Source organism: Otolemur garnettii, unplaced genomic scaffold (assembly GCF_000181295.1).
Source record: "Otolemur garnettii isolate 467f Iridium unplaced genomic scaffold, OtoGar3 scaffold00162, whole genome shotgun sequence".
NCBI lineage: Eukaryota > Metazoa > Chordata > Mammalia > Primates > Galagidae > Otolemur > Otolemur garnettii.
In genome coordinates, this window is record NW_003852557.1 from 150,237 (window position 1) to 162,005 (window position 11,769).

The 11,769-nt window shown below is 44.4% G+C and overlaps 1 protein-coding gene across 1 annotated transcript; it reads right to left on the reverse strand.

Moving 5' to 3' along the window:
• Window positions 1-609: 609 nt before the first annotated feature.
• Window positions 610-4,836, reverse strand: TOB1 (transducer of ERBB2, 1). Its single transcript, XM_003800014.2, has 2 exons — window positions 4,562-4,836; window positions 610-2,571 (listed from the first exon to the last, which is right to left on the reverse strand). Exon 2 carries the CDS (start codon window positions 2,425-2,427, stop codon window positions 1,387-1,389), a length of 1,041 nt encoding a protein of 346 aa, XP_003800062.1. The 5' UTR covers window positions 2,428-2,571; window positions 4,562-4,836; the 3' UTR covers window positions 610-1,386.
• Between the last annotated feature and the right edge of the window lie 6,933 nt (window positions 4,837-11,769).

The window sequence follows — 11,769 nt, forward strand, 5'->3', positions numbered from 1 at the left end:
CTAGGTTGGACACCCACTTGCAAAAAACACAATGTATCAACTTTTATGCTGAACCCATTTAGCAACCTGCCCAAATGAACAGACTCTGATCGTAATTCTCAACACAAGGTCTAATGGTAAATAGATCTCAATCTTCTCTTTTAAAGTTAAGTCAGCTGCTTTGTCCAAGAAGGTATCCTGAACTCATCGTCCCCCATGCAAAAACAGAAAACTGACCCAATGGTCTCTCTCCATATAAATTTCAAATAAATCTTCTCGGATTACATGAGTGAATCTCATCTGATCACCTTACTCTCTCCTAGATGTCAGCATGCTGACACCACACTTTAGAACCTGATACAGAGTTGACTAATTTTAACATACCATTCTCACCATGAGATATGAAAAAACAGGGCTGTCCCAAGCACTGGTCAGTCACCAGACTACAGAGTTTTGATAGGACTTTTAATGTGGCCAAACCCTATCGGGCACACCGGATCAAGCAATTGCTTTCCACGACTCCTTTATAACACCGAGTCAGACCTTTCTCCAGCCTTACCCAGCATTTACACCACCACTCCAGAGGAAGATCTTTAGGGAACGATTACAAATCATGACCACATTAGGCAGTTTTAATTTTAAAGAATTTTAATACAAACTTAATATAAACTATTTCAGTCCCTCTTAACATGTAAGACACTGACTCAAAATACTTTTATACCGTTTTTTTTCAAGTATTGCACAATATAGGTACAAAATTAATATTTACGATTACATTTTCTTCCATAATATATAGCAAAAATCTTTAAACCTTTAACAGAAAATACATTTTTTTAAAAAGCAAATATTCGTACATTTTAATTCCACCACTAAAGGAATATCCTGTACACAATTTTTAGAATAGTTGATGTCTTTAAGATGGATATTTTACAATTTCAGTAAAAAAAATACAACATGAAGCTGCTGCTGTCACAGATCACTGTAGTAAAAAGATATAAATGCAATACCATGTCGTAGAAACAATATATATATCCTCTGATATTTTACAAACTTTGTACTAAATTAAATTATACAATTAGAAAAGACCAATAAACCCACTTATTAGTGCCAATTTTTTATAAAAAAAAAAAATCAGCCATGTCCTTGCTATATCTTAAATACTGTAAGAGGCCATATCTGAGAGTATACTTTAAAATATACAGTCAGTATAAAATAACTTTGTGCTTGGTTGGCAAATGAAAAATGATGCATGTTTTATTTTTGTAACCAAGCTTGAATGTATTCTTACTATAAGCTTAAAAAAAAAATCTCAAGGAGGTAAAAGGGGAAAGAAAAAAGAAAAAAAAACAAAAGATCCCCCTTGGGCCCATTCATTTTAACTTGTACATTTTCTTCTTCTTTTTTTTTTTAGTTAGCCATAACAGGCTGGAATTGCTGGTTAGAATACTGCATGTTATTTAAGCTAAAATTCAAGCCATCTACAAAAGACTTCTCATTGAGGCCTCCATAGGCTGCAAACACATCAAAGGCATTACTGTACTGGAGAGGACTGAGGTTAAGGGGGTTGTCACCTGGGAACACTCCATTGGTACTACTACCTTGACCCTGCATATTAGGAAAAATAAATTCCTTGGCATTAGGAGATAGAGCAGAGGTTTTCTGCGGCTGCTGCTGTTGTTGTTGCTGCTGCTGCTGTGGTGGTGGCGGCGGCTGGGACGGCTGCTGCTGTGGCTGCTGCTGGCTACCCAGGCCAAGCCCATACAGAGAGTGCATTGAGGATGAGATGGCTTTCTGCTTCAAGAGGTCATTCACATTCAAGCCGAGGTTGATAGGAGAAGTACGTGCAACCTTGTTGCTACGGCCACTATTCTTCATTTTGGTAGAGCCAAACTTGGTGGCAGCAAAAGTGGCAGTGGTAAAGGTTAAAGGCTGAGTGGACCGGGGCATGAAGGTAGGGCTTACAGCAGCAGAGTGACCAAAGGGAGGCGATGGAGAGCTGGACACTGAAGAGGCTGGGTCACTTATGGGCATAAAAACCTGGGCCTCTGGGTTAAAGCTGTTTTTGATCTCCTTATCCAACTCACATCCATTTTCATTATTATCATCCACATAAAGCACCTTCACTGGTCCCTTTTCACCAATTTGGTAGGAAACCTCAAATGGGTCGATCCAAACACTAAGATCCTGTGGCAGATTGCCACGAACATCATCAATGTCCAAACCACTCTCTTTGGATGCTTGTTCAATCACTGGGTCCACTTTCTCCCCTACATGGATACATCTAAACCCTGATCCTTTGTATGGCTTTTCAGGATACCAGTGCCCTTCATATTTCTTCTTAAGAAGTCTTTCAAGCTCTTCACCAAAAATGTTGACACGTCTCCTGGGAAGCTTATTGTATAAATATGAAATGATAAAATTTAGTGCTACTTGGATTTCAAGCTGCATAGCTGCTATGCCACAAAGTTAGGTTTGTTTCAATGCTCCCACCAAAAAAAAAAAAAAAAGCGTTCAGTTTGTGGCAGGGAAACAAATTTTCATTCAAAGTGCTGGTATTGGTAGATTTATCCTTCACCTTGAGTGATCTTGTTCCTTAAAATGAAACAAAAGCAAACATATCCAAATAAGATACTTGTAATAATGTCAGTCCCAGGACCTATTTGTTTACCTCCCAGTAATTTTACTTTTGAAAATGTGACTGGCTAGGAAGCCTGAAAAATATAATTCGTACAAAAACAAAGTAACATACAGTAGAAAATTGTCTATTAAAAGCTCAAAATTTCCTGGGAAACTGTAGATTTATGGTTAAATAACATTTTTTTGAAAACCCTATTTACTTTTTGAAAGAAGCACATCTCCAGAATGTGCACGCTTTCCTTCTTCAATTCTCACAAGAATATTTACTAGAAACTGTGTTCAGCCTATGCCCCACATATATATGCCCCTTTCAGAAGGTAGTCTAAATTTTTATTGTTATTTGCCAATTTAGAAGTGGACATCATATTTTAGTTCATTTGGATATATACTAACTAAATCAGCCCTATCATTAACATGTAGAAATTTGAGAAGTTAGAAAAATTATTAATGGGCAGCGCCTATATGGCTCAAAGGAGTACGGTGCTGACCCCATATGCTGAAGGTGGTGGGTTCAAGCTCAACCCTGGCCAAAAACTGAAAGAAAAAAAAATATTAATTTCTGAAGTACATGATGCTAAAATTAAAGGTAGTAAGTACTAAATACTAAATAAATTGTCATCCTATTGAATGATTATGGACCAAATTATCTTATAGTTGTGGTCTTAAATATATAGGGACACACACTAATGGAGTTTCTCTGTGCTTTTTCTCAATTGTGTATTTTTCTAAATCTGAAAATATCTTTTTGGCTGCAAGTGTAACAAAAGCAACAATGAATTTTAAAATTCCATTGATTATTCCGTTTAAAGGCCAGCGGTTCTGAGTTTTATTTTGATTTTAAAAACCACCTCCCTCCCTTTCACCATAAGAGAACAGCCAGAGAGGCATGTATGATAAGGTCGACCTTTAAACGTTTGCTGGATCAGCACTGGGTGGGGATAAGAAAAGATCAAGGGCAAACAAGATATTTGCGAAGGGGATCTATTTGTACAGAGGTTGATTAAAAAGGGCACTCAAAAATCAAGTTGGTCTGAATTCGTCTGTTCCCATCTTCCATATCCGTGGCGACAAAGGAAAAAGAATCCCTGGCTGCCCCCAAACTACAAACACTTTCCAAGTCAAAAGCCTGAGAGTGCCAGCACAGGCGGCCGATTAAGCCCAACTGCTTGAAGGTGCAGCCGAGCCAAAATCAGGCTCGGTGGAAGGTAGTTTTAAAGCAACGCCTTAAGAAAGACGGGAGTGTGAAGAATTACATAAACAGCCAGTTGAGTCTCATTAGATTTCTGCTCACAGCCCTCGGAGCCCAAGAGCTACAGCAGCAACAACAGCAAGAGGAGGTGGAAGTGAAGGAGGAAGAGAGTACGAGCCTCCTGGCAGGAGGAGAAGCAGGAGGAGGAGGACCGCCACAAGAAATGGAAAAGCAATCTCCCGAGGCCGAGCACCCGGCGCCGAGCAGGTCGGGGCGCCGGCCGCAGCCGGGTCAGCCGCTCCCCTCCCCCCCGCCGTAACCTGACCCGCCGCTCCCCGCCCCCCGCCCTAAGCTCCTGGGACCCAGCCAGAGCTCGGGGGAGCACCGGTTCCCCGGCACCATTTTCGGCCTCGGCGGCCACCAGCCCCCTCGAACCCCAGCGTTCCCCGCGAGCTAGCCGCTCCTCCCGTGCGCCCCAACCCCCGACTCCCTTCAGCTCGCCCCGGCCGCCCTTCCCCGGTCACCCGCCACGACCGAGCCCGACGCGCCGCCGCCCCTCGGAGCCGCCTCCCGCCGGACCACGGGAGCCGCTCTTCTCGGGTCCCGACGGCTACCCCTCCGCGCCCCGGGCCGCGACATCGCCGGTCCCGAACCCCCGAGGGGCGGGGGCTGGACGAGGCTGCAGCCCCTCCGGCGTTGCACGGCCCGGGGCTCCCCGCTCCTCGTCGACCCCGCCCGCCGCCCCGCGATACTTACGGGCTGCTTCGGGGCTGCTTCCACCAACAGCCCGCGGCTGGGCTGGGGAAAAGGCGGCAGGGCGGGGACACGGGAGGGTCGGAGCGCCAAGCTGGCCAAGTGCAAGACGTGGCCACCGCCGGGCGGAGGACTGAGGCCTCGGGAGCTTGCTGCTTCTGGCTCGGGATGGCGGGGACTGGGGTCAGGCGAGCGCGCTCACTTCACACAGCCCAGTGCCCCGGCCCAGCGTCCCCGTAATCGCCCTCTTTGCGCCGGGCCAGAGCTTCGCTCCTTCTGCCGCGGCGCGCACCCCGCCTCTCGTTTTATATTCTCCTCCCTGCCCCCCATCAGCTCCGTAGGGGTGCGCGTGCCCGCCCCGCGTCACACAGCTTCGGGCGGCGTAACCATTCCCGGCCCTCCCCGCCCCGCACCCCAGACCCATGCCGGCTGGCTCCGCCCCTGCCCTGCCCCCCGACGCCATTGGCCAAGTCCCGCCTGCCGATGCCCTGATGGGCGGTGGACTGCCAGGGTGGAGAAAGTCACACCCCTCGGGCTCCTGGAGAACCAATGAACCGACGATCTGTAGTGACTGTGGGCGGGATTAAAAGAAAATTTGTAAAGGGATTGGGAGAGGGACGTGCCAGTGAGGGCGAAAGGAGTCGGGTAGTGTGGCTGGTCCTCTGTCTAGGCGGAGAGCGCAGGGAGAGTGGGGAGGGTAGTGAAGCCGGTGGAGAAGTGGAAGGGGAGAATTCGGAGAAAAGCCCCAGGCTTGGAGAGGGAGGGGTGAGGCTACAGAAAATGCCCTGTACCCGAGCGGGGCTATGGCCGAGGAAAATCACGCTCGCGGACTAGCTACCAAGTCGGCCCCCAGCCCGCAGGGGAATTTAGAGAATGGGCGAGCTGTGACCGGGACTCGTGCACCCGATTAATTGCATATTAATCACCTACGGGCCTAGGCCAACTGCCACCCAGAGAGTGGCAACAGCAGAACCCAAAGCTGTGGTGCTAGGCTGGGGGTGGGGAAGAGAGGCCACCTCGCCACACCTCCCATCCAGGTGACAGTTTAACTGCCTTCGCAGTGCCACCTCAGACCACCCGGTGCGAACCAGCAGCAGCTCAAGAGATGGGGGTGACTTGAGAAGGATCACATTTTATTGCAAACGTCCCAGTCCAGGCCTCCGTGTGGCGACACGATGCCAGACTGCGATGTCTCTGGTGTACACATATACATACGCGTATACGTACACACACATGCACGCGTGCGTCTCAAGGGCTTACTTTCACACCGGTGCACAGAATAAACACGAGGCCTTCCTGTAATGCTCAGTTAAGATAATTTTCGATTGAAATACATGCGGGAGTGGAGAAAGAGAGGGACTTCAAGGGAGCGAGCGAATGAATTTTCACAACCTGCCCCAGAGAAATACACGAAGTCACATTGGGAGTAGAATGGAGCGTCCCTCTCGGCTAAAAATATTACTCACAGGTAGCAACGACGCCTGATTGGCCGCGCTCGTCCCCTAGCAACCAGGCGATTGGCCTTCTGGTATCCAGGAGACCGACGTCAAACTCCGACTGGGGGAAAAAAGGGGAGAGAAAGTCTAGGGGGAGCTAAGGAGGGGAGGGGGAGAAAGAGAAGCGATGAATGAAACGCCCATCGCCTGGCCTTCCCCTTTCCCCTTTCCTCTGCATTCTTGAAGCACTTCCTGGAAAAACACCAGTTGGGTCACTGCCTTCCCCTCAAAACTGCGAGGACCTACGTTCTCAACCTGCTGTAAGGAAGTTAAACCGCAGCTCACTCGAGAGTGGGGTGTACGCGGGCTGGGCCTGTGTAGACCAGCTGTGCTCCTTGGGCACAAACTCGCTTTACGTTTCAGTCCTAGAAGCTTTTTGCTTAACGCACTCACAATCTAGAAGTAGCCTTCTTCTCCACCTTGAATCTCTAGCCTCTCCCTTATAGAAGGAACTTCATTGAGAAAGGACGTTTCTAAAGTCTCAAAGCCTGTGCGAGGGGAGGGAAGATGGGTTTGTGGAATGGGCAAAGGGTGGGCAGTGGTCCGGTGACTGATTTCATGTTTATTGGGCAGATTCCCGAAACATAGTTTTTTTCAGTGACTCTTTAAATTTGGATTTTTTTTTTAGGGTTTATGGTTTTTAGTTGCAAACAAAAATGAAATTAAATTGTGAAAGCATGGCAAGCATTTAAAATTAAAATGCCCCTTCCTCTGCATTGAAATATCATAAAAATATCTAAAAAAAAATCTAATATCAATTATTCATTCTGTTTTCTTCTTTTTGCTCATTCGTATGTTTTTGTTTTTTTTGGAAGGACAATTATTAATTTCCTTTGTAATAAAAGTGAGTTATTTTTAATTTTATAATTAGTTGAGAACAGATATTGCAAGAAACTAGGTAGGGTATTTTGGGAATGACTTACCAAGAGAAACCCTTGATTTTTCATGTGCTCCAGAAGCATAAAGTCTCTTACCATTAAGAAAATAATGTTACCGTACCAAACATCCAGAATTTCAGGACCATGTGTCTTGATTTGTAATTTGGAAAATATATTACTATAATTAGGGGAGCATATTAAGCTTGGCTGAGATTAAAATGTCTAACTAAAGATAGATGAATCGTAATTTTGTCAAGCTTATCTATACTTTTCAAGAATTCTGTAAAGGCACAAAATTCTGTAAGGCACAAAAAGAAAGGCACAAATTCTCTTTTCTGAATGTTCCCAATTCATAATTCCAAATTTAAAATATGACAGCATTCATCTAATAAGTGCTGATTAAATGTCAATAGCAGTAAATAATTTTTATTTATTTATTTATTTATTGAGACAGAGTCTTACTATGTTGGCCTCAGTAGAGTGCTGGGGCATCACAGCTCACAGCAACCGCAAACTCTTGGACTTAAGCTATTCTCTTGCCTCAGCCTCCCAAATAGCTGGGACTACAGGTGCCCACCACAACACCCGGCTGTTTTCTGGTTATAATTGTCATTGTTGTTTAGCTGTCCAGAGCCAGGTTCAAACCCACCAGCCTCTGTGGATGTGCTCTGCACCGTAACTACTGTGCTACAGGCACCAAGCCAGAAGTAAATAAAATTTTTAAGTCAGAAATTTAGATCACAAAATGTTATTGGTTCTTAACATTGCCCAGTGGTATAAGAAGGTCTCAAAACTTCAAAACAAATATAAACACACAAACACATCAAGGCCTCATAGCATACTGGAAAATGCACTGAAGGGTAGGGATTGGAACATCTGAGTTTCACCCCAGTTTTTATCAACTTTTAGTTTTCTACCAAAAGGGTTAAATTACATAGTATCTAATGTCCCTTTCGATAAAAATATCCACATGTAAAAGCTCAATGACCCTGACATGAATAATATAATTATTTTTCAAATATGGACTGCCAAAAGAAGGGAAAGCCATTTAGATCTTTGAACATTGCCAGTCACAAGGTATCAAATGCCCTTTATCCAAGTTTTGCACTTTAAAGAACCCCTCATGTGGCTGATTACTATTTAACATTTAATATGAGATTGTGCAGGGGAGTGGACTGCTAAATATTATTCAGATTTATGGAGATGAAACAAAGAAGAATTTAATATTAGGCTCCAGGTGGTATCACAGTCAAGAGGTGTCCCTCTCTCTAAGCAAATGATAGTCACTAGAAACCTTAGCCTTTGCCTCTCACATCTTACTTTGCACAGAATTCCTAGCCATGTCTTAAAAGTAATAATTGTTTGATAGAAAATAACTTACAGTATCATCAGAAAATACAATTCTTGAAAGTGCCTTGAATTATTACCTCACTCTGCCCACACACACACAAAGCACCTTGATTTCTTTTTTTTTTTTTAGAGACAGAGTCTCACTTTGTTGCCCTTAGTCAAGTGCAATGGCGTCATAGCTCACAGCAACTTCAAACCCTTGGGCTCCTGAGTGCCTGGGACTATAGGTACTGGCCACAATACTGGGCTATTTTTTTGAGATGGGGTCTCACTCTAGCTCAGGCTGGTCTTGAACGCCTGAGCTCAGGAAGAGATTCATCTACCTGGGCCTTCCAGAGGGCTAGAATTACAGGCATAAGCCACAGTGCCCAGCCTAGCACCTTGATTTCTGAAAGAGATGTTTCCTAAACTTTCTAATTCTTATTATGTTCCCTTGTAGATTGGTACAGGATCACAGGAGAATGCCTATCATACAATGTGTATTTACTGAGGCTTATTACTTCTGGGGAATTGACATTTTTCCTTTATTTGAAAAGAAAGCAACCTACAAATATAAGAATATTCTTCTTAATATTCATTTCTTTTTACTTTTTTTTTTTTTTTTGAGACAGAGTCTGACCATTTCACCCTCAGTAGAGTGCTATGGCATCACAGTTCACAGCAACCTCAAACGCTTGGGCTTAAGAGATTCTCTTGCCTCAGCCTCCCAAGTAGCTGGAACTACAGGCACCTGCCACAACGCCTGGCTTTTTTTTTGGTTGCAGTTGTCATTGTTGTTTCAGCTGGCCTGGGGCTGGGTTTGAGCCACCCTCGGTGTATGCGACCAGCGCCCGACCCACTGAGCTATGGGTGCTGCCCTATTGATTTCTTTTTAGACAGTCATGCAACACAAACCATAGCATACTAATTTTAAAATTAATTTAAACAACAAGAAGCTATACTTTGAGTTATTAAAAACCACATAAACCAGTCCTTTCCTAAATATTTCTCAAAGGAAGGCATTGCATTGGAACCTCAATGTGGTTTCCTGTGGCTTTTCATATGGGTCTGTAAAGGAGGCCCATACAGTCTCCAGAAGAGCCTGGCACGCAGGTATTTGTAATGAAAAGATAACTAGATAATCTTAAACAAACCCATTTATCTTTGGAACAGGCAATTCCACTGAAGCAACGGAGGCCTGATAAGAGAATGTCTTTCCTTATAACTCGCTTACTCCCTGTAATCTTGAACAGAAATCCAAACTAAATCTTGAAATTTCTCTCCATTAGCTAAGGATAGGGATTTTGATTTCAGCAAGAGATTATAGTGCAGATTCTAGGAGTGATACAGTGTTCATGACATTCTAAGTACAAAGAACATTTATTTAAAGTTCTCTGTGAGCAAATGTTATTAGAGTACTTTAAATACATTTAAAGCATGGGTTGCATATGTTATTATGCAGCTCTGCTTACTAAAATGGAATATAGTTATATATATAGACATAACACCAGTGTGGCAGACACCGGTGCCAGCTTACCCAATTCCCAGGCCCCATTCCCATCCTCTTGTCTTCCTGACTAAAGCGGCTGTAAGAGCTAAATGTGTGTTTTCCCAGGCTGTAGTAGGGATAGCATTGTGACACTGTTCTGCCAATTAAGACATAAACAGAAGTCAGCTGGGATAGTTTCTTTTCTTTTTCATTTGAGACACAGTCTCACTCTGTCACCCTAGGTAGAATGCTGTGCCATCACCCTAGCTCACAGCAACCTCAAACTCCTGGGTTCAAGCGATCCTCCTGCCTCAGCCTCTCAAGTAGTTTGAGACTATAAGCACCCTCCACAATGCTGGGCTAATTTTTATATTTTTAGTAGAGACAGAGGTCTCATTCCTGCTCAGGCTGGTCTTAAACTTCTGACCTTAAGCAGTCCTTCTGCCTTGGCCTCCCAGAGTGCTAGGATTTCAGGTATGAGCCACCAGCCTGGCCAGCTGGATGGTTCCTGAGAGCACTTTATTTTTTTTTTGCAGTTTTGGGCTGGGGCTGGGTTTGAACCCACCACCTCTGGTGTATGGGGCCAGCACCCTACTCCTTTGAGCCACAGGTGCTACCCATCACTTTCTTTTTCTTATCAAAGGAGTTCCTGTTACTACCGGACGCATAACAAACTAAAACATCCATTTATTATGGCATAAAATTGCCCATTTCATCACGCTCCTGGGTTCTGTGGGTCAGGAATTCAGTCAGGGCAGAAGAGGATGAAGGGCTTATCTCTGCTGCACAATGTCTGGAACCTTAGCTGGGGAAGGTTCAGCTACCCAGGAATCATCTGGAGCAGATGTGTTTAGCAGAACTTCCTCCAATGATGGAAATACGCTATATCTGTGCTGTCCAAAATGATAGCCACATGTGGCTATGGAGCCCTTGAAATGTGGCCACTTGACTGAGGAACTGAATTTTTTAAAGCTTAATTTATTTCGAATTAAATTTAAATAACCACATGTGGACAGCATCTCCTGAATTGGACAGCACAGATCCAGAGGCTTCTTCATGCACATGTCCAGTGCCTGGACTGGGGTTACTGAGAGGCTGCGCTCAGCTGGCACTGCTCAGAGGCCTCCTCGTGGCCTCTAAACTCCCTCTGCAACTTCTCACAGCTTGGCAGCTGGTTCTGAGAAGAAGCAGAGGGAGTTTCTGGAAAGTGAATATTCTAAGAAAACCATGCAAAAGTTGCATGGCCTTTTATGACCCAGCCTCAGAATTCACAAAGCACCACTTCTACCATATTCTTTTTTTTTTTTCTTTAAGACAGGGCATCGCTCCAGGGTGGAGTGCAGTGACTTCATTGTAGCTCACTGCAGCCTCAATCTCCTGGATTCAAGTGATCTTCCTGACTCAGCCTCCCCACCTGGGAGCACAGGAGTGCACCACCATGTCTGTCTAATTTTTTTTAATTTTGTGTAGTGATGAGCTCAGGCTGGTCTTGACCTCCTGGCTTCAACAATCCTCTCGCCTTGGCCTCTCAAAGTTCTAGGATTACAGGCACGTGCCACCATGCCCAGCCCTACCCTATTCTATTGGTCAAAGTAATAGTAAGCCAGATACAAAGAGAGAGGACATATCCTCTACCCTTCAAGGGAGGAATGTCAAATAATTTGGGGCCATTTTTTAAAATCACTACTGGGGCACTTCTACCTTGTTCCTGCCTTGAACATGAATCTGATGTCAGGAGATGCAGCAGCCTTCTCCTAACCATGAAGAAAATGTAAGTTAACCATAGAGATAGGGGCTCTGATTAATGCTAGTAACTGCCTAGGTCTGGCCCATTCTTTAAGCTACATTAAGTGTTCCATGACTTACATTTAAACATTACATCTTGAACTTGATTCTCAAAAAAAATCAAAACAATTTTTTTTTCTAGACTAAAATATCAGAGCTTCTTTCTCATTATAAAACTTGGAAATGCTTAGTATAGAAAATTTGGAACACACAGAAATAAAGAGGAAAATAGCA

Excerpts from the sequence above, each read along its gene's own strand:
- TOB1 (XM_003800014.2), bottom strand. The coding sequence starts at position 2,427 with ATGCAGCTTGAAATCCAAGTAGCACTAAATTTTATCATTTCATATTTA.